Source organism: Podarcis liolepis (assembly GCF_965112155.1).
Source record: "Podarcis liolepis genome assembly, chromosome: 1".
Lineage (NCBI taxonomy): Eukaryota > Metazoa > Chordata > Lepidosauria > Squamata > Lacertidae > Podarcis > Podarcis liolepis.
This window is the reverse complement of record NC_139554.1, coordinates 43,868,544-43,891,730: the sequence shown is the minus strand read 5'-3', so window position 1 is coordinate 43,891,730 and position 23,187 is coordinate 43,868,544. Positions and strand designations below refer to the sequence as shown.

General features: G+C 45.7%; 1 protein-coding gene across 1 annotated transcript; it reads right to left on the bottom strand.

The window, feature by feature from the left end:
- Nucleotides 1-4,728: 4,728 nt before the first annotated feature.
- On the bottom strand, nt 4,729-21,218 carry LOC310711519 (transmembrane protein 151B-like). The gene is made up of 2 exons (XM_083513456.1): nt 19,938-21,218; nt 4,729-7,602 (listed from the first exon to the last, which is right to left on the bottom strand). The coding sequence occupies exons 1-2, from the start codon at nt 20,028-20,030 to the stop codon at nt 6,172-6,174; spliced, it is 1,524 nt and encodes a 507-aa protein (XP_083369582.1). The 5' UTR covers nt 20,031-21,218; the 3' UTR covers nt 4,729-6,171.
- Between the last annotated feature and the right edge of the window lie 1,969 nt (nt 21,219-23,187).

The following is a 23,187-nucleotide window of genomic DNA, read 5'->3' as shown; positions in this document are numbered from 1 at the left end:
AGGCACATTTGGCGAACCCTCACTGTGATCAACTCCCGCCTGGAAACCTATGTCGCCACTGTGGAAAGACATGTGGATCCAGAAGAAGAAAAAGAAGAAGAAGAAGAAGAGTTTGGATTTGATATCCCGCCTTTCACTCCCCTTCAGGAGTCTCAAAGTGGCTAACATTCTCCTTTCCCTTCCTCCCCCATAACAAATACTCTGTGAGGTGAGTGGGGCTGAGAGACTTCAAAGAAGTGTGACTGGCCCAAGGTCACCCAGCAGCTGCATGTGGAGGAGCGGAGACACAACCCCGGTTCCCCAGATTACGAGACTACGGCTCTTAACCACTACACCATGCTGGCACTACACCAGAACTGGCCTCCATGGTCACTTACGGACTCACTGTTAAGACCATATTCATTGAAGACAATCTTACTTGGCTACGAGTGATCGTCAAAGAAGAAGAAGATTTAGCGAGCCATTACCAGGCTGTCCTGGCTATTCCAGCAATTGAATCCATGCTGGAGCCAGGAATTAGAAGGGGGCCCAGGCATTCAGCACACGCTCACTCACAAATATATACACAACTCAATACTGACTCAATGCTGTAGCGATTCAGTCTTAAATATTTCTCAAAATTGAAATGCGATACAGAAAGAACCACATATTTTAATATGGACTCTAATGTGCCTCCATAATTTAGCTCGTTTGTCCATTTATGTTGACTGATGGACAATTATGTTAAAACTGGGCATGTGATAATCCATAAGAATGTCTGTCAAGATAAAGGCATCATGATGTAAGCCTTCAGCTTATATAATAGAATACCATTTAGCTACCAGGAAAAAACCCAGAAAGACTTTTTGCACTGTTTCCCGTGCAACCAGCCAAGTTGTGTAAGACAAACTCTGCGTCTTCTGTGGTGAAAGGAACACACCATTGCAAAACAGGATCATTATACCAAAAGGAATTATATTTCAGGTGATGCAACAGTCAGTGCCGTAAGAAACGATCGTATATGTGCACAGATATGCATATATAATTATCTACACATACTAGACACTACAAATTTCAACATACAGGTAGAAATAATGTAAGCGAAGACTCACTCCCTAGTTGGACACCGCTTGCTAATGACATTTGCTTTGCTGTGGGGTTGGAACACTTTGCTCTGAAAAGACAACAAATAACATTTGGCCAACGAGGATCATCAGCATTCGCCGCCCATATAAAAAAATCGCTTCCCAGGGTTTCTTCAGTGTGTGTGTGAAGACTGATGATGGGAAGGGAATTGGTGTTTTGAAGTGGTCCATAGCTGTACCTGAGAAGATCACACAAAAATGAACGTTTGATTTCATCTCTGCTCATCGTGTTCCTTGCAAGGTGTATGGATTGGAAGTGTGAGAGTGGACCAGGGTGCATAGCTTAACACACCACATTCTGTGTTTGAGGACAAGAGAAAGAAAAGCAAAACTTAAAGTGCCCAAGGCTGCTCTAATACAAGATTTTTACATCAGCACCTGATTGGCACTAAAGGATGCTTAACATAACATGGCTTTAAAATCCAAAGGGTAGAAGCAGAGGAATCAGGGCAACAAGGGTGGACACCAGGGCCAGTGACCATATAGACAGTAACAGTCATTGTGCAGTGAGTCAGTGAGTCAGGCTGTCAACCAGAAGGTTGATGGTTCAAGCCCACCCAGAGATAACTGCAGGCAGGATTCCTGCATTGGACTAGATAACCCCCTCCCTGGGGTCCCTTCTAACTCTAACATTCTTCTCTATGATTCTAAGATCTAAAGAGATTGAGTGAATATTCAGAAAGGCGGGGAAAGCTGTGTTTCCCACGCTTTTTAACAGAGGTCAATGCTCATGATCTTGATTCAGTGTTAGCTGCTCAGGCTCTTTTCATATGAGCCATTGTCTGAGGAGAGCAGGGTGCTGGTGTGGTCCAAGAGGGAGAGCACTGGACAAATGACCTGAGTTCAAATCCCTGTACAGTCATCATAGATTCACTAGGTCCCATTGGGTAAGTCACCAGAGAAGAATAGCAAGCGTATCCTATATCACAAAGAAAAAGTGGCAGGTGGCTCAGTCCCTATCCACTGGAAGTCCCCCCCCCTTAGAATCACTCTTGCCTTTAGGATGCTATAGAGGACCCCCTATGAGCTATTTGAAGGAGATTCCCTAATCATAGTTTTCAGGGCAAACTGTGACCCATCTATGCATCTCATCAGTCTATCTAAAAAGGAATGGGTTTTGAGTTCCCCTGACCTTCTGTGCAGCCCCTGAACCCTGAAACACTCTTTAGGTTTTTACATGATTCCCTGAAACAAACTCTATGTTCATTGGGCCCCAGAAACCCTGAAGCCACATGGAGGATTGGGGAACACACAAAACATTTTATTTTATTTTATTTTATTTATTTTATATTTTATTTTATTTTATTTTATTTTATTTTATTTTATTTTATTTTATTTTATTTTATTTTATTTTATTTTATTTTATTTTATTTTATTTATCAAGGATGATGGCATGGGACCATAGAGATGGCAACCAAAAACAATCTCTTCCATCATTGGGCATGTAAACTGAAATGGGAGTTCAAGTTAGTTTTGTAGGGGACTCAAAACCTGTTTCATATGATTGGGGGTGATAGGATAGTCATGTAGAGGGGTTTCAAGCCATCCTGAAAACCATATTCCTGCTCATCAAGCCCTTAAACCAAAATGGGGTTCTGGGGTCACATGATTGCATCACATGATATGAACACATGGAGGGGTCATAACATATGTTGAAAGCTGTTTGGGGTAGTACCTCAAAGTGGCCTATCTTCCACGGCATCCTTAAAGCAAAAGCAATCCTAAGCGGGGGTGGGACTTAAAATGAAAAGGAAGTGGGGCAGCTGTCACCTTTGGTCTGTGATATGAGATATGCACCTCACACATATCTTTTTCACTCATGGACTATAGCATCAAGTAGCGACTTGCAGGTTTGAATATGGTATCACCACAATTAAAATTTCATAATGCAGTTTCCCCCCCATGGAAACAGTTCTGTGTTCACATGAGTCAGCTAATTGAGTAATGAGACATACATTGAAGCATATGCGTGCATGAACCATCTTCTCAGTTTCCTATATGTAAAATGAGAATCAGAATCAGGATAGGTGTTGAATGGGTCCTTGAAGGTCCTGTAGCCAACCCGCGTGGGCAGGGCAGGATATATCAGCTGCTCTTGTTGGGTTGTTCTAAGGATAAACAATATAAATTCTATAATGCATTTTGCCCACTAGAAATATAATCAGAAACATACATAAGACTAGGATCCCAGCACTGGCACATAACTAAGCCTCCACATTTGTTCCTGCATCCTATCTAAACCTCATTGCTGGTGCACTGACAACCTTCGATACTATTGAAGCTTCCTGCTTTTTCCACCTCCCTTGCACGGTCTCCTGTGTTGTGAGACAGGATGAGTTAGGCAAGAAATAGCCATGTAGTGCCCAGTTGTCTGTCCAACACTCCTTATAAAAGGTGTGGGACCCAGATGCTCCAATTACCTGCAGCTAAAGCCAGCTGATCTTTTCTAGCTCCCCAGAGCTCCTGCCCAGTTAAATCTAGGTTGAATGGAAACAGTTTATATCAGAGCCAGCTGAAAATGAGGATGGACGCTTAGACTAGGTGTTCTCAGGACAGATCTTGGAAGGACTGGAATCACCACAAAGCAGTGTCACCCACTGCTAACTCAGACAGCTGCTCCAGAAGGATATCATGGTCAATGGTATCGAAAGCCGCAGAGAGGTTGAGGAGACTTTACAGGGACACATTTCCCCTGTCTCTCTCTCCCAAGAGGGGTCATCATACAGGGTAACCAAAGCAGTTTCTGTGCCAAAACTGAGCCTAAACCCTACTTGAAATGGATCAAGAAAACCAGTTTCCTCCTAGAGCGCCTGGAGTGCAGGGGAGTAGGAAGGGGGGGGAGATCACCCTGGGTGCCCTCACTGAGGGGGGTGACATTCAGTGCGCCACCTGCCCGCCCATGACTCCCAAGCCTAACCCATCTGTCGGGGTAAGGGGGGAGCTGCGCCACTTTGCCGTGGCATTCCCCCCTCCCCTTTTGTTTTGACAGCTTGGAGGAGGCTTGGGAGTCGTGGGTGGGTGATGCGCCGAATGTCCACCATGGGCAGCTCACTCTGCCCCTGGTTGCAGGGCGCGCATGCTGCTCCAGGCACACAAGCAGCTATCCTGCACCTGGGAGGGCACCCTCCGCGCCACGCCCCCCTCAGGAGCACGCCTGCCCTGGGCAGAGAGGGCATATGCTCTGCCACTGTTGGAGCATACTGGTTCTCTTTTCACAGTGATGGGTAAAGGTAAAGGTAAAGGGACCCCTGACCATGAGGTCCAGTTGTGCCCAACTCTGGGGTTGCGGCGCTCATTTTGCTTTATTGGCCAAAGGAGCCAGCGTACAGCTTCCGAGTCATGTGGCCAGCATGACTAAGCCGCTTCTGGCAAACCAGAGCAGTGTACGGAAACGCTGTTTACCTTCCCACCGGAGCAGTAGCTATTTATCTACTTGCACTTTGACGTGCTTTTGAACTGCTAGGTGGGCAGGAGCAGGGACCGAGCAACGGGAGCTCACCCCATCACGGGGATTCAAACCGCCAACCTTCTGATCGGCAAGCCCAAGGCTCTGTGGTTTAACCCACAGCTCCACCCGCGTCCCACAGTGATGGGTAGAAGATGTCAAACATGTGGATGCCAAATGCATATACTTAGATGAATGCAAAAAAGAGGGGGAAATGAAAAAGAGAAGTCCATAAGAATGTGGGAAGTAAAGGGGAAAGGCTGTATTAAAGAGGAAGAGGAAGTTAGATGGAGAAGGGAATTTCAGACAAATATTTCAGTCATGTCTTGCGATCCAGTCACAATAGTTTCCCCTGGGTGGAAATGAGATAGCAAAGGGCAGGATTCAACTAACTAGTCTTCCTGGTGGATGCTTGTGAAAGGATTTCCTTTAAGACAATGGGGTTTTCTCCCTCTTCTCCCCTGTTCCTCCCTGAAATTGACCCAGGTAAACCCCAGAACGGCAAGCAGGGAGAAGAAGGGAGAACTGAAATGTTTGCACTGACAGAACAATTGCCATAGCGCTACAATGAACTCCTCCCAATGTCACCATGGGTGGGTTCTGCCACCTCATATCTAAATGGGGGCTAGTGTTGCATACTAGACAGTGGGCAGAGGGGGGGGGCTTCAGCTGAGGAAACTGGAGCACAGATTGCTACTCAGACATGGAGCTCACTGAATGGCCTTGGGAAAGACATTTTCTCTCCCCCTGGCCCAAATCCTTAAGTTAAGCACTTGGTTGAGCTATGGAATTTGCCACCACAGCATACAGCAATGGCTGCCAACATGGACAGCTTTACAAACAGATAAGACACCTTCATGGAGGATAAGGCTATCAAGAACTACTAGTGTCTAGGGACATCATGATGTCTAGGGACTACCTCCAGCTTCAGAAGCACGTTGCCTCCAGTTGCCAGTTGTTGGAGATCACATGCAGGAGAGTGCCATTGCCCTCATGTCCCGCCTGTGAGCTTCTCGTGGGCATCTAGTTGGCTACTGTAGGGAGCAGGAGGATGGACAAGATGGGCCTTCTGTCTGATCCAGCACCGCTCTCCTTAGGTTCTTAACTGTTAAACGGGATAATCCCACGTTAAAAGAGGCTAATTCCATGAAGACTGCCCCAAGCTCCTTGGAAGAAGGGCAAACAAAGCCTGGTCAGTTTTCAGCACCGGTTAAAAACTCTCTTATTTGCCCAGGCCTTTGGTTAAATTTGCTAATTTGTTCCTTGGTGGAGACTCACTGGATCAGCCTGACTTGCACCGGGGCTCTTTTAACATTCTTTTGGTTTATGTTATTTATGTTTGGATCCTGTATATTGCATCCTATCCAGGAATTGTTTTAATGAAGAGTGGAAAACTTTTAACTTAATAGAAACAAACAAAACACGTGAACTGGCTTAGAACTGACCCTTCATAGGCTTCTGGGGGAACATGCTTCCTTATTTGGAGAAGTGGGCAGCTGGGACTTTAAACCAGTTGCATCCCACAGCCGTCCTAGTATTGCTGTCACTGGCAAGCAGCCTTCTGGCAGTGAAGTTGTCCCGGGAAAGTGACAGGGTGCCCTTTCATAGTGATGTTTCCAGGCAGGATGCTCGGCGGAGACAGAAGTGCCTCGCTTCCTGGCCTTCAGGCCTGTGCACAATGAGCACTGGGAAAAACCGAGCATCATGGTAGGTGGGTGGGTTTTCGTTGAGGGCCAGTTGACTTGAGTGGGAGCAGCACGGGTCGTCCTGGCCGCCCCGGTCAGCGATGCTGCTGCTGCGGCTCCTCCAGAGGCCTGTCCTGTGAGAGCCATGGATCCGGCACAGGGAGAAGCGGCTGGTGTTGAGGGAGAGCTGCGAATTCCCGCTGCAGCTGTGGAAGGCGTGTCGGGAGAAGATGGAGGAGGTGCTGGAGGCGTGGTGGCAGCGCTCGCAGCCCCGCGTGATCTCACTGTACCTGCACATGGAGTAGCCGTTGCAGATGGGAGAGCTGGTCAGCTCCATGAGCATCGCCTCTGAGTAGCTGGGGATCAGCTGGCGATTGGTGCAGATGTGCCACTCGAGCTCTGTGCTGTCCTGAGTGCTGACCCTGGGGATGCGATATCTGTACAAGGGCTCCTCCGCCCCGGTGGGCACTCTGTACTCCACTCCAAGGAGCTTCTCCACGTGGTAGTGCACATAGGCAGTTCGATACTCTATGAAAACTCTCAGCGGCCACGAGACCATCATCAAAGCAGCCACCCAGAACGTATAGTGGGACACGTACCATGGGAGGTGATCAGGGTCACCGTAGGCCATCATGAGCTCTTTGAAGTCTATGTTCCTGAGCTTCATGCCTTCCCTGACCTCCATGTAGTCATCTAGCCCTTCGATCTCTGTGAAGAAATGAGCCCTCTGTGTCAGGTAAGAGTTCTCAGACTCTGTGTTGGCGAAGCTAAAACATTTGGTGAATTTCAGTCGGGTGGCTGAGAAACATTCCAGGCCCATGAGCTCTTTAGAGATGTCCTTGAACCCACAGTGGGAATAGTCAAACTCAGCTTCAGCCACATGGGTGTTGACTCTTTCATGGTAGACTTGGGTGGTTGTATAAGCATCCCCATTGCGGTACCGAGTCACTTGCCTGGTTCGCCGGACAAAGTGGTAGCTTATGGCCTTCCACCATATGCATGGCGTGGCTTGCTTCATCCTGGCAATTCGGTCATAGACACTTTCCACGTCAGCCTTGTACTGGAGTTCACTTTTGGCGCGGCAGTGCCAGCACTCCACCAAGTAGACTACGTAGAGCATGGCTAGGAACGCTAATGGAATGTAGACATAGCCGTCAGAGCAAGGGCTGTCGTGGTAGATCATGGACTTGCCTTTGAAAGAGCTGTCAAAACTAAGCTTAGTGACTTGTGTGAGTTGGCACCAAGCTACAGCTCCCAGGCAGCCGTACATGAGAATGGAGAGAAGGAGGCATTTCCAGTGGGACTCTCTGCACATGGAAGAGCTCAAAGACTGCTTGACTGGTTGTTGCTAAGAATCAGGCAGCAAAATAGGAGATGGGGTGGGGAAAGGAAGAGGGGAGAGAAAGAGAGGATTTATTGTGAGATCATTTTAAGTAATTTAATATTTTTTACGGTCAGAGACCAGCTTATAAAACACACTTGGGGGTACAATCCCAGAAGGACAACAAACATTTAAAACAATGTACAACAATAAATTTAAAATTTATAAATGCAATAAGCGTATAGACACTTAAAACTTTAAGATAAGCTACCACAGAGAAAGAACCCAGAGTCACCCATGGAACCGAGTTTGGGAATTTTCTTAACGAACTACTTTGGGTCAGGGGATGGTCTGCACCTACAGATCTGTACACAGAATCTGGCAATCATTCAGGTCGTCTTATGATCTTTGTCTAAGAGGAAAAAGTCAAATATTTGCTTTTCCGGGAGGCCAGCAAGCCTCACCAGCAGGGGATCAATGGTCTCACTACGTGCCTCTTCATAAAAGGGACATCTAAAGAACAAGTGCTCTGGGCTTCCTATATCCCCCAATGAACAGGCACAAAGTCTCAGAGCATATGGGACTTTTTAAAAGGATCCTTCCAGGACCGGCGAGAGCAGAGCCAAGCTTCTGGCGAGTGTAAAAGCCCTTCTTGCATTTTCGGATACGAAAAAGAAGAGAAATGCTGCCACTGCGGCTATATGTCTCTCGATTTCTCCAATTTTATAGTTGGGGCACCTTGAGCAGTCCTGTTGTCTCTCGGTGTCTATGATTCTTTGCCTGACCGTAGCTTTTGCCTGGCCCAACCCCAGACTTAGAAGGCCTTGAGGAGCTAAACCCAGTTTCTGAAGGAAGAAGAAGAAGAAGAAGAAGAGTTTGGATTTGATATCCCACCTTTCACTCCCCTTCAGGAGTCTCAAAGCGGCTAACATTCTCCTTTCCCTTCCTCCCCCACAACAAACACTCTGTGAGGTGAGTGGGGCTGAGAGACTTCACAGAAGTGTGACTGGCCCAAGGTCACCCAGCAGCTGCATGTGGAGGAGCAGAGACACGAACCCGGTTTCCCAGATTACGTGTTCAGGACTGCTATTTTAAGTATTAGATGCAATCTTTTAAATTTCCTTTTTTAAAAAATTGGATCTGGTGTGCTGGGGGAACAGCTCTTTAACCCTCTTTAATTGAGCAAACCTAAATTTCTTCGGTGTGCACTTGAATCCTTCACACAAAATGCTGACTATTTGCAAACACCCTGATACAAGCTGGATGAAAGGCTTGACCCTCGCTGAGTGGATTTCTGCCTCTTGGACCAGCTCCTGGTCATTAGGCTTGTGTGATACATGCACACACCAAAGAATAAAATGCTTCCCAATCCTAGTCCCATTCACCCCAGTTTGACAAATTTATTCCTAGCTACCTTTATTGTACGTATTGCTGCTTTTCACAGAAACGAAATGAAACCGAATATAGTAAAAACGAAAAACCCCACGCCTGCCTAGCATCAGAATGTGCAGCTGAAGAGATGTTTGCATAACGGTTGCTACATACGGTTATCTATTTGCAACAAATGAATCGACCACTCCCGAATCTTACAAAAAGCTTTCCAAGAGCAACTCATTTGAAGTTAATAAATATGCTAATGGAAACATGCTAATCACTTGCACTTGCATCAGTCATCGTTTGTTTACTGCTTATGGTGTGAAAACTTCTGATGCAGGACTTGTTTCAGGTGGATTATATAAATTGCTCTTGTAGTTATTATATTTACAAACCTTTCAGAGGCTGCAGATTTAGAACTGGAATTTCTAGTACCTTTGCCGCATGCATATTACCACATAGGCAAATGAGCGGAAAATCTGGTATGAATGATTTATTTCGTTTTTCAAAATATATTCAGCCCAGCTGCATTGCTGCTCATTCTAAGATACACCTGTTAAGGCTTAAAATGTTCATTCATTTGCAGCTTATTAAGCATTGGCCACCTCATGAGAAGTGAAGACTCCCTGGAAAAGACCCTGATGTTGGGAAAGATTGAGGGCACAAGGAGAAGGGGACGACAGAGGACAAGATGGACAGTGTTCTTGAAGCTACCAGCCTGAGTTTGACCAAACTGCGGGAGGCAGTGGAAGACAGGAGTGCCTGGCATGCTCTGGTCCATGGGGTCATGAAAAGCTGGACACAACTAAACGACTAAACAACAACAACAACAAAGCGTTGGAATCCCAAATTAATTGCATGACCCTGGCCACCAGTCATTTTATAGGGTTTCAAAAGTTCTGTCAATGACTGAAGCCTAGAATCTAGTTCACAACACCTGTTATTAGCACTTGTACACACTCTTTGCAGCCATAAATGAGGTGCTGAAGAGTAAATACCAGCAGATTTAATAATCTTTGATACTTCTAGATCAGGGATAACTGGCTTCTAGCCAGTCAGTAGCGCTGTTTTGCCAGATCTTCATGGGATCTCTATTGTATTGTGCATGAGCGGATGAATCCTTTTATTGAAATTAGCTGAGCTTGTCTGGTTTCATAGAATGTTCAGATGCAGAACACTTTGTACTCCTGTGATGGAGTGAAAGATTGTCAGTTTGGCTGGCACTAAACCTCATTCAGCTTCAGCATAACCAGTAAGATTGAGAAGAGATCTTGAGACACGGGAAAGCTAAGGGACAGGGAAGTCAGGGGCAAAGAGATTGAAGGATTCCCAGTCCTGATAGCCCTGAATGTTGAAGACAGTTGCAGACTTTATCTAGCCTGCTTAAAGCTGAGTGTGTGGTTCCCAGGATGGATGAGAGAGGCATTCTTGATCTTTCTCTAGTGATATAAAGTGACAGTCTGGAAGGACTGTGATTTTCAAGCATGTTTTATGATTACAGCATCCACCCATTTCTCAGGGAACTCCCAACAGGTATTCCATTAAAACCAGACAAAATTGTAGTTACTTTTGATCTCATGACTTTGATTGCTACATACTGTTCCAAGCTAACCTAACATCATTCCAATTTACCTGATACTCTTCTCCCCCCCAGAAGATATCAGTGCCTGAGAGCAGTGCTTTCACATGCATAGATTCGTATTAAGCTCTGCAAGAACTTTGAAGGCTGCTTCCTGAAATCAGATCTATGCATCATGTACAATAAGTCAGTGAAATTCTGGACTCTCCTAGTTTAAAGTCTCAGCAAGTAGAGTCTTTTGGTTTGGAGATTTGGGGTTCTTTGGAGTACATACTGGGTGAATTCCACTCTTCAGCACCCTACAACAGATACCCAGTATGGTACCCTACAGATGTTGTTGGATTCCAGCATCTATCAGCCTGAGCCAGTGTGACAGTGATCAGGGTGATGGGAGTTGTAGTTCAGAAACAGCAAACCAGCACCATATTGGCTCTTCCTGCCCTACAGTATAACCCTCCAGATCAGCAACTGGTCTCCTTCCTCAGCCTCATCAGGAGTTTGTCTCAGTCATTCTTATTAAGCCATTTAGGATCTGCCTCTGGTGCTCGTAGGCATCATCTTCTCAGGGTCCATAAATACCTGGTTGGGAGGCTTGGGAGTGGCCCAGCACACCTAAGAAACCTAGCTGTGAGCCTCTGCCATAAGCAAAATAAAGCAGCTTTAGGGAGGATTTTCCCACAGCACCTGGACAAATGTTGTGTTTATTGCTTGTTACTGGGTGTGCCAACAAGTTGTTCTTTGCTGCTGGACAAGTTTGCAGAGATCATTAGGCAATCTCTTCTTCTGTAAGCTGAACAGGGATGTTCCTTGCCTTTGATCTAAAACGAAAAGAAGGAGCCTGCACACACTCAATGCCTTTGCAGTTTTATAAATGGAAAGGCATTTGTTTATTCCTGCCCAAAGACTGTACCTATCTCATTCCCACCACTTTCCTTGCAAAAATCATGCTCTCTCTTCTCTCTCTTTCTTTCTTTCTTTCTTTCTTTCTTTCTTTCTTTCTTTCTTTCTTTCTCTCTCTCATTTTGCCTTTTTAGCTCTTGCAAGACATCTGCTTCCATTTCATTAAATTGAGGTACCAGATAGACTAGAAAAGGAAGGCTGTGCATGGCAGGCTGGCATTCTAGGGAACCAGGGCAGTGTAGGGAACCTGGTTGTGAACCAGGAAGCCTTGGATTCAATGCTGTGTTCAGCCATTAAACAAACTTGGTGGGTCTTCTTGAGCAAGTCACCATCTCTCAACCTATCAAATGAGGTTGTTGTGAAGGTGAAACAGGAATGCTTAATGTAAAAGGTAAAGGTAAAGGGACCCCTGACCATTAGGTCCAGTCGTGACCGACTCTGGGGTTGCAGCGCTCATCTCGCTTTATTGACCGAGGGAGCCGGTGTACAGCTTCCTGGCCATGTGGCCAGCATGACTAAGCCGCTTGTGGCGAACCAGAGCAGCGCACAGAAATGCCGTTTACCTTCCCGCCAGAGCGGTACCTATTTATCTACTTGCACTTTGATGTGCTTTCAAACTGCTAGGTTGGCAGGAGCAGGGACTGAGGAATGGGAGCTCACCCCGTCGCAGGGATTCGAACCGCCAACCTTCTGATTGGCAAGTCCTAGGCTCTGTGGTTTAACCCACAGCGCCAACCGTACAGGGCTCTAAACCCCTCAGAGAAGGGGTGAGCAAGTGGCCCTTCAGATGTTATTGCACCCCAACTCCCATCAACCCTAGCCAGCACAGCTAATGGTCACAGCTGATGGAAGCTGTAGTCCAATGCATGCCAAGGGTCATGGGTTCACCCCTGCCTTAGAGGAGAGTTGGGGTAAATATATGATAGATAAAAACTCTCTTTGTGATGCCCAGACTCTGTGAATGGGCACAGCTCTACCAACACCCTCATTTTTGGTCACTGCACAAAACTGCAGCAGCAGAACTTTGATGCACACTTGCAATCTGTCCAGGCTTTCTGGAAAGGAAATTGGAGACAGGAGAAAAGGTGCTCAACTTTTAAAGGAACTGGCTGCAATCCCTTCGCAGAGTTCGCTGGCTGAAATTAACGCTAAAGCTAGTAGGATTTCGATAGTCTCAAAGTACATCCCTATATGCCTCACCCATTAGAAAGAAATCCTGGTTGCCACTGAATGTAGACGCAGCAGAGACCTGCAGCCAATAACACAGGCTCAAGTGCGCCTAACTCTTTATTAAATTGTTGCCCGTGTCAATCCTTAACTAGGCTGTGTACACATTAGTGGCTTAAAACACAGCTATCATTCTTTTCTTAATTTGATTTGAAGCTGGTTGGGGGGGAAGTGCATCAAAATATAATATTTCATAAGAAACAACAGGATAGATGTGGATTGTGGCTAATGTGTGTACATATATCACTTCCCAAACCAGGAATGGGAGCGCACTGGATACAGAGTAAATAGGAGTATGTATACAGTCGTATACATAGACTTGGAAGTAAGTTCAATTGTGCTTATTTCCATGTAAAAGGGTAAAGGCACCCCTGACCATGAGGTCCAGTCGTGGCCGACTCTGGGGTTGTGGCGCTCATCTCACTTTACTGGCCGAGGGAGCTGGCATACAGCTTCTGGGTCATGTGGCCAGCATGACTAAGCTGCTTCTGGCGAACCAGAGCAGCGCACGGAAATGCCGTTTACCTTCCTGCCGGAGCGGTACCTATTTATCTACTTGCACTTTGATGTGCTTTCGAACTGCTAGGTTGGCAGGAGCAGGGACCGAGCAACGGGAGCTCACCCCGTCGCGGGGATTCAAACAGGTCGCTTCTGATTGGCAAGTCCTAGGCTCTGTGCTTTAACCCACAGCACCACCCGCATCCCTTATTCCCAAGTAAATGGTTACAAATGTTTGAAGTCTTACCCAGCACTCATAGCATGTCCTAAGAAAAGCCACTGCCTCTCAACTTCCTTCCGCAAAATCAAAGTAAGAATACTGTTAATATGGATTATAGAGAGAGGATATGTAGTGCTTTAGAAGATGGCTGCATTTGTATGGAGCCTTATTAATAGGTAGCTTCCTTGGGTAATGAAAGGATAGCCACTAATTTTCGGTCCTGCTTCCAAAGATTTTGCATATTCTGACTAATGGGCCATCAGAAGGCAAACACTCCAGAGCAAACAGATATAGAGGAATGATAATAACACTAGAGAGGAGTATGAACTAAGTGGATCAATCTTCAAGCACTACAATCAGGGATATGGGGTGTGTGTGAGAGAGAGTGAATGAGGCAGCTATAAAAACGTAATCAAGATTTTGCTATTAATAGTAGAATGATGCTAAAAGAAAGCTGCCTCCTTGCATTTCTTCTGTAACAAATGGACCAGCTACCACCTCTTGTCCTGGCTGTTTTGCCACAGGGAAGCAATGATTGCCATCCAGCTCCAAACACACACACACACACACACACACACCATTTCAGGCATCAAATGCGGATGGGCAAAGAGATGTTAGTAAGGAGGGAGAGAGAGAGAGAGACTCAGATAAGGATCAATGTCCTGTGCTTGAATACACTTAAGACTAAATTGAAAAACAGCAGTGTGCTTTAAGTTGGGATCTATTTTCTGTTTCAAGCTCCACAGTAACCACAGCTCTATCACCAATACAAAACAAACAGCCACTTCTTCATATCTTTCACTGCATGGGCAGCCAACGTGGTGCCTTTGAAATGTTGTTGGACTATGTCTCCAACCATCCCTGTCCAGTGGGCATGCTGGCTGGGGCTGTTGGGAACTGGAGTCCAATGACATCTGGAGGGCCATAGTTTTCCCCCATCTCTGTGTCCTGTAGTGGGTGTTACATTTATCAGATGCAATAGAGTATAGAAAAGTAATGTTTCCTTCTGAGAACAGGAGGTGCCATAAGATATTTACACATATTCAGTGAATGAAAGGATGTTGTCAACAAAACCTTGTTGTATTCATAATGCTGAAATGTTTTCTATATGTTGTTATATTTGCTATTATGTTGTTGCTTTATTGTGTTATTATGAAATTGTTGTTGTAATGGTTGATTTGTTGTTTTCTTTGTTGTAAGCTGCTTTGAGCATGATTCTTTTTGTGAAAATGTGGCATGAAAATTGTGGGATAAGCAGTCTCATATAACCAACATGCTTAAGTCTAATTAATGCATGAAGGAGTTAATACCATAGAATAAGCTGTACTGCCAGGCTTAGTTATGTCACTTCCCTTATAGTTTTACTACCTGTGCAACTTTTCTGACTGATGTATAGAAAAGCACATGAACCAGACCTTTGAAGAGTTTATGAGTAAACCAATGTTAAACTTACCAAACGTGGTCCTTTCCTATGCTGAAGGAAGAGGGAAATTTTTGGAACACACTTGGAAGGGTACATTTTAAATGTCTAGCAGCCTATATTTCCATACTTTGCTTTGCTGGGGTTCTCTCACCAAAGAGTACTTGCCCCAAACTTGGATCTTGACATCTAGAAATTATTCTTTCTATATGTATATGTTGTGATCCAACCCGAATAAACTAATGAATGAATGAATAATGGAGAGCAACCAAGGTAATGGGGAACGTATGGGGGAAATGGGTCTTGTTCTTGAAATTGAGCTTATATTTGGATTTTCCAGTATTATTTATTTATGATGCATATTTATAGCCCACGTTTTATCAGAGGATAACTCTGAGCGGAGGCCAGGAGTGAGGAGGACAGCTGAAGGAAAACCTTTTAGGCATTCAATCTAAAAAATAATTAAACTGAAACACTAACAATACTAAAACGGCAATCAGATCCCCAGGAAACTGACTAATCCTTGTGAGCAGATTTCTGTATTTTGGCAGGCAAGAACAATACAAACACAATACAAAGGCAGGTGTTTGGGTAGTATAGCTTTTTTTGTTCTCTGCTAATATCAAGATTCATAATTAAGTGTGGAAGAGACAAGCTTTCAAATTGGCAGTCAGTATTTTTAGACATTGGAGACCAAGCAAACATTTCTGTGCTTTTTAAATTATAGGAAGTACGCTTACATCATGTCTCCATATTGACAACAGGAGGCAGGCCGAGCTAATTTAAAACTTCCATTTTTATATTTGCAGTATCATGAGTATGATCTTGCCCAACAGAATAGATTTCACTAATACACATCCTTGGCTCCTTGAAGCTCCCTCTCTTTCATTTAAAAAGATTAACTAATTTGATTCTGCAGCTCCCATGTTTATATTGAAATGTAAGTGGCAAGTTAAAAGCAGCCCTGGACTACAGCCATTTAATACTGCAGGGATAAGTGAGCAAAATAAATAACATGATCCAAAGAGCTGCAGGCTGAGCTGGTGTTTATGCTCAGGAGTTCCACCCCTTTCCATTAGTCCTCCTCCTTCTGTAGCCTGACATTCCTCCTTACAATTCTAGAAAACCAGGAGTCTTCCAATGTGGACTCCAATGACATCTAAGGAGACAGTGTCAAAATGGGTCCAAAATGGATGGGCATACAGGGTCCACTGGGAAATAACCTGTTTGAATAATGGGGCTCATTTAAATTGTCAGTAAGCCAGACATGTACCCTGTTGAGGAGGAGAGTGTGTGCAATGGAGGCTCTGGTATCACGAAGGAACATGGAATTGTAGAGTTGGAAGGGTTATCTAGTCCAACCCCCTGCAATGCAGGAATCTCAACTAAAGCATTCTTGACAGGTGGCCATCCAACCTCTGCTTACAAACCTCCAAGGGAGGAGAGTCCACCACCTCCCAAGGGAGTCCATTTCACTGCCAAACAGCTCTTACTGCCAGAAAGTTCTTGCTGACGTTTAGTCAGAATCTCCTTTCTTGTCACTTTGAGTCACTGGGTTGCATCCTATCCTCTGGAGCAATAGAAAACAAGCTCGCTCCATGTCTTCCATGTGACAGACCTTTGGATATTTGAAGATGGCTATCTGAAACCCAGGGGGGCAAGTAGCAGTGTTCTTCCAGATCATCTCAGGTGCAGCCCCACCTGCCAGAGATGCTGACGGGCCTTCCAAAGAAGCCATGAGGAGCACAAGAGTGCAGGCTCCCAGGGCAAGTATGGTCACTTCAGAGAGGCCCTCCCTGGGAAAGGCAGAGCTTAGTTGGGTCTGCACAAGAACGGAAGAGCTTAATCCATCTCTATCTTTGGGGCCAGTTGCCAGCATTACAGCTGGCATTACAGCCCATGCCCAAGGAAACATGCTTCTTTAACAGATGGATTGAAGCCATCCTTTTAGCAGGATCTGTCTTGCAAAAACTTTGCCTTACACTGTAGGCTACTGACCATAGCCAGAACTGGACAACTAGACTTAATCCAGAGATCCAGTCACTAGCACTTACAGCTAGTGCTGAAAGGAATGTTTCACTTTCAAAATTTTGTGAATGCCCCAACCCAAAGAGGGCAAACCGAAATGTGATAGGAAGGGGCAGCCTTATGTTTTCCCCAGTGTAAAATGGAAGGCTTGTGGTGATCACATTTCAAAACTGAAATTAGAACAGCGGCATGTGTTTGCATTTACAAAGTCAGATTTAGCTTTTTAAGTTTATTTTAGTGTTTCTCATGATAACATGTAGTATTCACATATCACTTTTAGCTTTTTTTTTTTAACGGCCACATACAATGTCTCAAAATCAACAAAAGTCTAGTGGCACTGTAAAGACCAAGACATTTTATTACCGCATGAGCTTTCATGGAATAGAGTTCACTGCATCAAATCCAGGGGAAATGATCCTCACTTGTCAGTTTAAACAAGAATCCTGGGGCATGTTGCTCAATTTTCACAGGGGTATAAAGCAGAGACAATGTAAATATTGGAGTGAAAATGACAACAGAATGCAAAAGCATAGTCCGTGACAATTTGGTTAGAGCTCAAATATATGCACAACGGCAATTCATATCCGTAATTGGTGATTTCTCACTAGTGCCAAGATTATTGTCTTAAGTGACAATACAGCTAGAACTTAAATATATGCAAAAATGAGCACAGTGACCCTTCCACAGCAGCAGTGATTGGTGATAACAGCACTTCTGGGTAAATTTATTGTTTTTGCTTGAACAGACTAACATGGCAACCCCTTTGGAGACTGATATTGCCTCAGTATTCCTTACAACAACTCTCTGAAATAAGCGAATATCCTTATCATCTCTTTATTACAAATGGGAGGCTGCTACTGAAAGATAACAGCTTACTTAAGGCAATCCAGAGGCTCATAGCTTAAGTGAGATTTGAGCTAAGCATTTCCTAACTCTGTTAATCTTTGCACTATACTAGCTCTCCAAAGTTTCATAATTTACAGCCACTAGTTTAACAGAAGTAGGTTCTGGAAGGGACATAAAAGGCATGTGTGAATTTATGTCCTAAGGATTTCCCCTTTATTTGGGATTGCTCAGGGTTATTAAAAAGCTTTGGCCTAGATCTACATGAACGTAGACTTGCTATTTGGATACTATTCTTTAGGAGGGAATGACCACTGTGTAAAATGAAAATGATTTCATGGAAGAAATAATAGTTCAAAATATTCCTATGGTGATATTGATCAGATGTTATTAGCTCACACAGATTTAAGAGGTGGTGAAACTGATGGCTGCTGCTCTGAGCAAGGTGCCAATGTGATAGCCCCATGAGTCTCTTCCAATGCTCATCATGTCTTAAGGCCACAAGGCCAGGTCTGAGTGTGAGACATGCAGCTGCTCAAGTTATGTCAGTTGCGACAGATCTGCCATTTAGCAGTAGCATGGCAAATGATGCCTGTCCATATTCCAGAAATTTCCACTGAACTCATTGAATAAGACTGACGTGTTATGTTTTAATAATATATTTTTGTATATTATGAAACATAAAGCTGACGTGCTCATTTGAGAAACTTTGCCCTTCCATTTGTCACAAAAGTCATGCTTGATTGGAATATCATAGCATATTAATGATATATTTACTTTGAGCCCTACCTAGCCAAAGTTATTCACACCCAAGTCCCATTGATTTCAAGTGTGATAGTTGGTCATGGATGGCACTATCTCTAGATCAAATCAAATTTCACAGGGATAGCCATGCTAGTCGGTTGCAGTGAAAACAACCAAGAGCCTCGTGTCACCTTAAAAACTAACCCATTTATTGTGGCACAAAGTTTCATGAGAGATGCACAGTGAAGTGGGTTATGTCATAACTGAAATCAATGGAGCAACAAAGTGCTTAACTTTGTGCCCCATATATTATTTTATTTTCTTATGCTGATGTTCATAACGTTTTGTATCACATATGTTTGTATGATCTTTTAATTATGTTGCTGCAGGCTAGTTTGTTTTTAATTGTAAAACCGAGTGGGTTTTTGTGTGCGTAAAAGATTAAAATAGTAAGATATTTCTGCAATGGTGTAAAATCAGAAACAGTTCTTTATATATTGCCTAATATTAACATTTAAAAAAAATATAATATAAAACAACCAAAGCACCAAACATACAACCATTGCTGATTGTTTAGACTTTGTTGACATGGTTGACACTCTACAGAAAGACACACACAAACACACAAATCTTTGCAGACTGCTTTATGACCCTGATGGAGAAAAGTGATTTGTTGAGGTCAATCCACCAGAATGCAGCAGTGCATTTTGGAAACTCAGCTGTATCAATCCCACCCAGACAGCAGCAGAACCCTTGTTTTGACTTTCTTATAAGAGAAAAGCAGAGGTTTGTGCATCGAATGAAAAAAGCCCCTTAATTACTAGGATGTGCCTTTGATGTTTGTGCAGGACATTCGATGGTGCGGGATGATTTCATACAAGGAAGGAGGGAGAGAAACCCAAGCTTCAGTCTTCGGAGCTCCTTAAACCTGGATTATGGTGGAGTATATTCAGGGTTTACTCCAATTCCAGAACCTCGGAGAGCTCCCTACCCTTGTATACCCGTCGCTTGATCGCTTTTGACTTGCTGGAACCTTCATTCTAGCTGGCTGCTTACTGCCCCAGCTGAGCATCCGCAAGAAAGAAGTCTACACCACAACTTATCTCCCTCTCTCCCTCTCCCGCTCTCCAAACCTCCTAAATTTCAAGGGGGTGGGTAGAGGTGGAATACGAAAACGGTTCTTGTCATTTAGTGGTGCGGCTTTTCCTGACCCGTTTCTTTTTGCGGCAATTTTGCTTGACTTTCACCAGCCCGGAATCTGAAAGCAGCCTGGTCCCGGGCTTTGACCCAGAGCTCATCCCTCCGATACCACACTGGAGTTGAGTGAGTCTTCAAAATGCACAGCTCCACTCTCGCCCTCCAACTTGTGTGTGTTTGTGTCCCCGCATGCATACGACACTGCATGTCTGCTTGTATACAGATACTCAATCACACGACTCCCCCCTTCAAAATTACACACACACACACACCAACAACCAACAACAACCACCCAGGCTCCCCTTTGTCCTTGTCCTCCCCTTTGTCCTCACCTCCTCGCCAGCCGCTGTAGCTGCAGCTCCTGCTTCTTCTGGAGTATTTGCGCTTGTTCCAGCGGCTGGCTCTGGCTCCCCCTCCGAAGACATGCTTTGCCATTACAGATCTCGCTGCCCTACTCGCGCGTCTCGATAGAAGCCAACAGGACCGGAAAGTTCCTCCTCCCCGGGAGCCAGCGAGCAGGCTGGCGGGCCGGGCCGGAGTGCAGGTGCGGGCCGGGTGGCCCCTACCGGACCTTGCCCCAGGACTGCCGCAGGTCGCTGTCCATGGTGCTGAACGATCGCCTGGGCTTACCCGCTGCCAGCCAGCCTCCCAGGGCGGGAACCAATCCGGGCATGGAAAGAGAGGCACCGGCGCGTTGCGTGGTCCCCTTCCAGGGCAGCCTCGGCGCTTCGGGCTCGGGGGCTCCCGCTGCCGTGACCATCGGCTGTCTGGCAGGTCGGCAAACAACACTGCGGCTGCTCGTTAACTTTGAGGCGAGCAGCGGTGGGGAGGGGGGGTGAAGACGCGGAAGGCGCCTCTGGCGAGAGGCTGGCGAGGATGCCTGGCCCAGGGAGACGGGTCCCCCGCCCTCCTCTCGCCGGGGACGGTGCAGCCTCAACCTTTGCGGTCCCCAACTCTGCAGTGGAGCCACTGGGCTGCCAACTTCGGGCTTCCCTTTGCCTGTGGGTTTCTCTCTTTCTCTCTCTCTCCCACTTGGCATTCCCGAGGCTGGCCGTAGGAAAGCAAGATCTCCCCGAGAGCGATTCTCCTGCAGATCTCCGGGGAGCTGACGGCATCTGCCCGGTGCCCAGCTGGCAGCAGGGTGGCACGGAAACCTGACTCCTCTTCCCTAGCCAGCTAGCGAGCGGATACCCCAGCCAGAGCCATCCCAGAAGCCGAAGACACCATTTAGATCCCCCCCTGCCAGGACTAGAAGCCACAAGAGGCCTCTCCTGCTCTTCGCCGCCTCTGCCGAGAGCCAAGTGCTTTTGCTTCGCGGGAAGTTATGCGTGATCCCCATTCAACACTTTGGGATCTCGGGCATCATCTAAGAGTAGAACTCTCCCATAACTGGGTCTGGCTTCTGCTCGGGTAACTTGTGGCTAGTTCCCTTCTGATCCCACTGATCCTATGATCCTGCAGTAGGGATGTTGTCCTTGATCTCCTAACAGTAGCAAGATGGTCCTGGATCTCTCTGTCTCTCTTTGGGTGGGTGTGGTGGTTTTAATTTTGACATTGTTTACTTACAGCAGTGGTTTTCAACCAGTATGCCGTGGCACCCTGGGGTGCCTTGAATGATGGAGGACTCCCAAGGAGAGGGGAGAGGCAGAGGGAACGCTCCACAAGGGAGGGTGTTTGAAAAAAGGTGAGAGGCTGCCAGCTCTGCAGCCAAGGGGTGACATAACTGGGCTCCTGAGCCCCACAGGGGTGCGGCAGAAAGAATGTCATTGGTCAAGAAAGCTGTGGACTACAAAAGGCTGAAAAAAAGGCTGGTGTTTCCTGCTTGGCAGGGGGTTGGACTTGATGGCCCTTGTGGTCTCTTCCAACTCTATGATTCTATGATTCTATGAAAACCTCTGACTTACAGTGTTGTATTGAGGGTGGCATTTAACTAACTTCTGCTCAGAGTAGACCAATTGAAAATAATGAGCATGACTAAGTTACATCCATCAGTTTCAGTGGTCTACACTGAGGAGCACTTAGTTGAATACCCCTCCTGAGGTGGTGTTGTGGTTAGGGAGCTGGACTAGCCACCTAGGAGACTAGGGTTCAAATCCCCATTCATCCATGAAGCTCACTGGGTGACCTGGGGCCAGTCACTAGGTCTCATCCTAACCTACCTCACAGAGTTGTTGTGAGGATAGAACAAGGAGGAGAAGAAGCATCTTGGAGGAAAAGGTGGGATATAAATGGAATATTTAAAAAAGTGGTATAAAGTATTTAATTAAATACATAAATTATGCTGCTGCCATCCCCTCACCCCAAGGCATCCCTCTTCTGTTATTTAGCAAGGGGCTAGGACACCAAAGCGAAACGAAACAGCCCCCTCCCCAATTTCTGTTTCTGTCTGCCTCTCATCCAGGAATGCTTGTACCATTTGTTAGTCTTTAAAGTGCCACAAGACTTTTTGTTGTTTTAGCTGCAAGCGACAAAAGCCACATTCACACCATACATTTAAAGAACTACGATTCCACTTTAAACAATCATGGCTTTCCCCAAAGAATCCTGGGAGCTGTAGTTTGTTAAGGGTGCTGAGAATTGTTAGGAGACCTCTATTCTCCTGACAGAGATACAGTTCCTAGAGTTCCCTGTAAAGAGGGATTGACTGTTAAACCATTCTGGGAATTACTGCCTCTTGCCCCCTCCCCTACTGTGCCCCCTTCCTTCTACCACTGCTATGGCTCAGCTCTTAGCAAACTCGGCTGGAGCCAGGGCACTCCTCAAAGTGCTGTACCCCTGGGAAGGTGAGCAACAATGCCACATGCCAGAACATCTTCTTCTTGGCAGCAGAAGTGGTGGGGTAGGTGCTTTGCCCTCTGGAAGCTGAAAAGAATAGCACTGAGTGGCCACTGGCATACTTCAGTTTGATTCCTTCCAAATGGTCATTGGGATCCACTTCAGCTTCTGAATGGTCATAGAAAGGCATCCTCCTTGCACGCTCTCTCCCTCTGCTTCCCTTCCTCTAAATATCACTGGGCACGTATTCCCTTTTAGGTGTTCCATTGCATTTCCAATCACCAACTTCCACCACTACTTTTTCTGCTTTGGTGAGCAGGGCAATTGCCCCTATTTGCTGCCTGCATTCTCAGATCAGAGTGCTTATTCTCTCTCTCTCTCTCTCTCTCTCTCTCTCTCTCTCCTACTGACCAGGAATATCTGCGGTGCCACCACACTGCTGCCTGTTTTTTTCATGTCTCATTACCTTTGCAGCCTCTGATGACCCTTCTCATCCAAGCTGTTTCTCCTGGGCGTCCTGAGCAGGCTTTCCTTTTCATTTTGGGAATGGATATTCATATGCCACTAGCACTTTCAAAAGCTCAGCCCTTTCCTGCAGAACCCCCAACCTTCAGTGTGGGGATTTAAATACAGAAGACCTTGTCCTTCCCTTTCTGCAACACAGCAGCTCAGCCAAGGTGGGGGCATCACAACATGCTCAAAGTTTCATACTTTTCCTGTTGGGGCTACTTCTCATATAACTTTTTAAAGACAACATGGGTTCACTTTCCTTTGTCAAACACTGTGCCTGAGGATTGGTTCAAATGC

Bases quoted from the DNA above. Each gene is read 5' to 3' on its own strand.
- LOC310711519 (XM_083513456.1), bottom strand. From the start codon at position 20,030: ATGTCTTCGGAGGGGGAGCCAGAGCCAGCCGCTGGAACAAGCGCAAAT. The intron at 7,603-19,937 runs GTGAGGACAAAG...CCTGATTCTTAG, and splicing joins CTACAGCGGCTGGCGAGGAG to CAACAACCAGTCAAGCAGTC.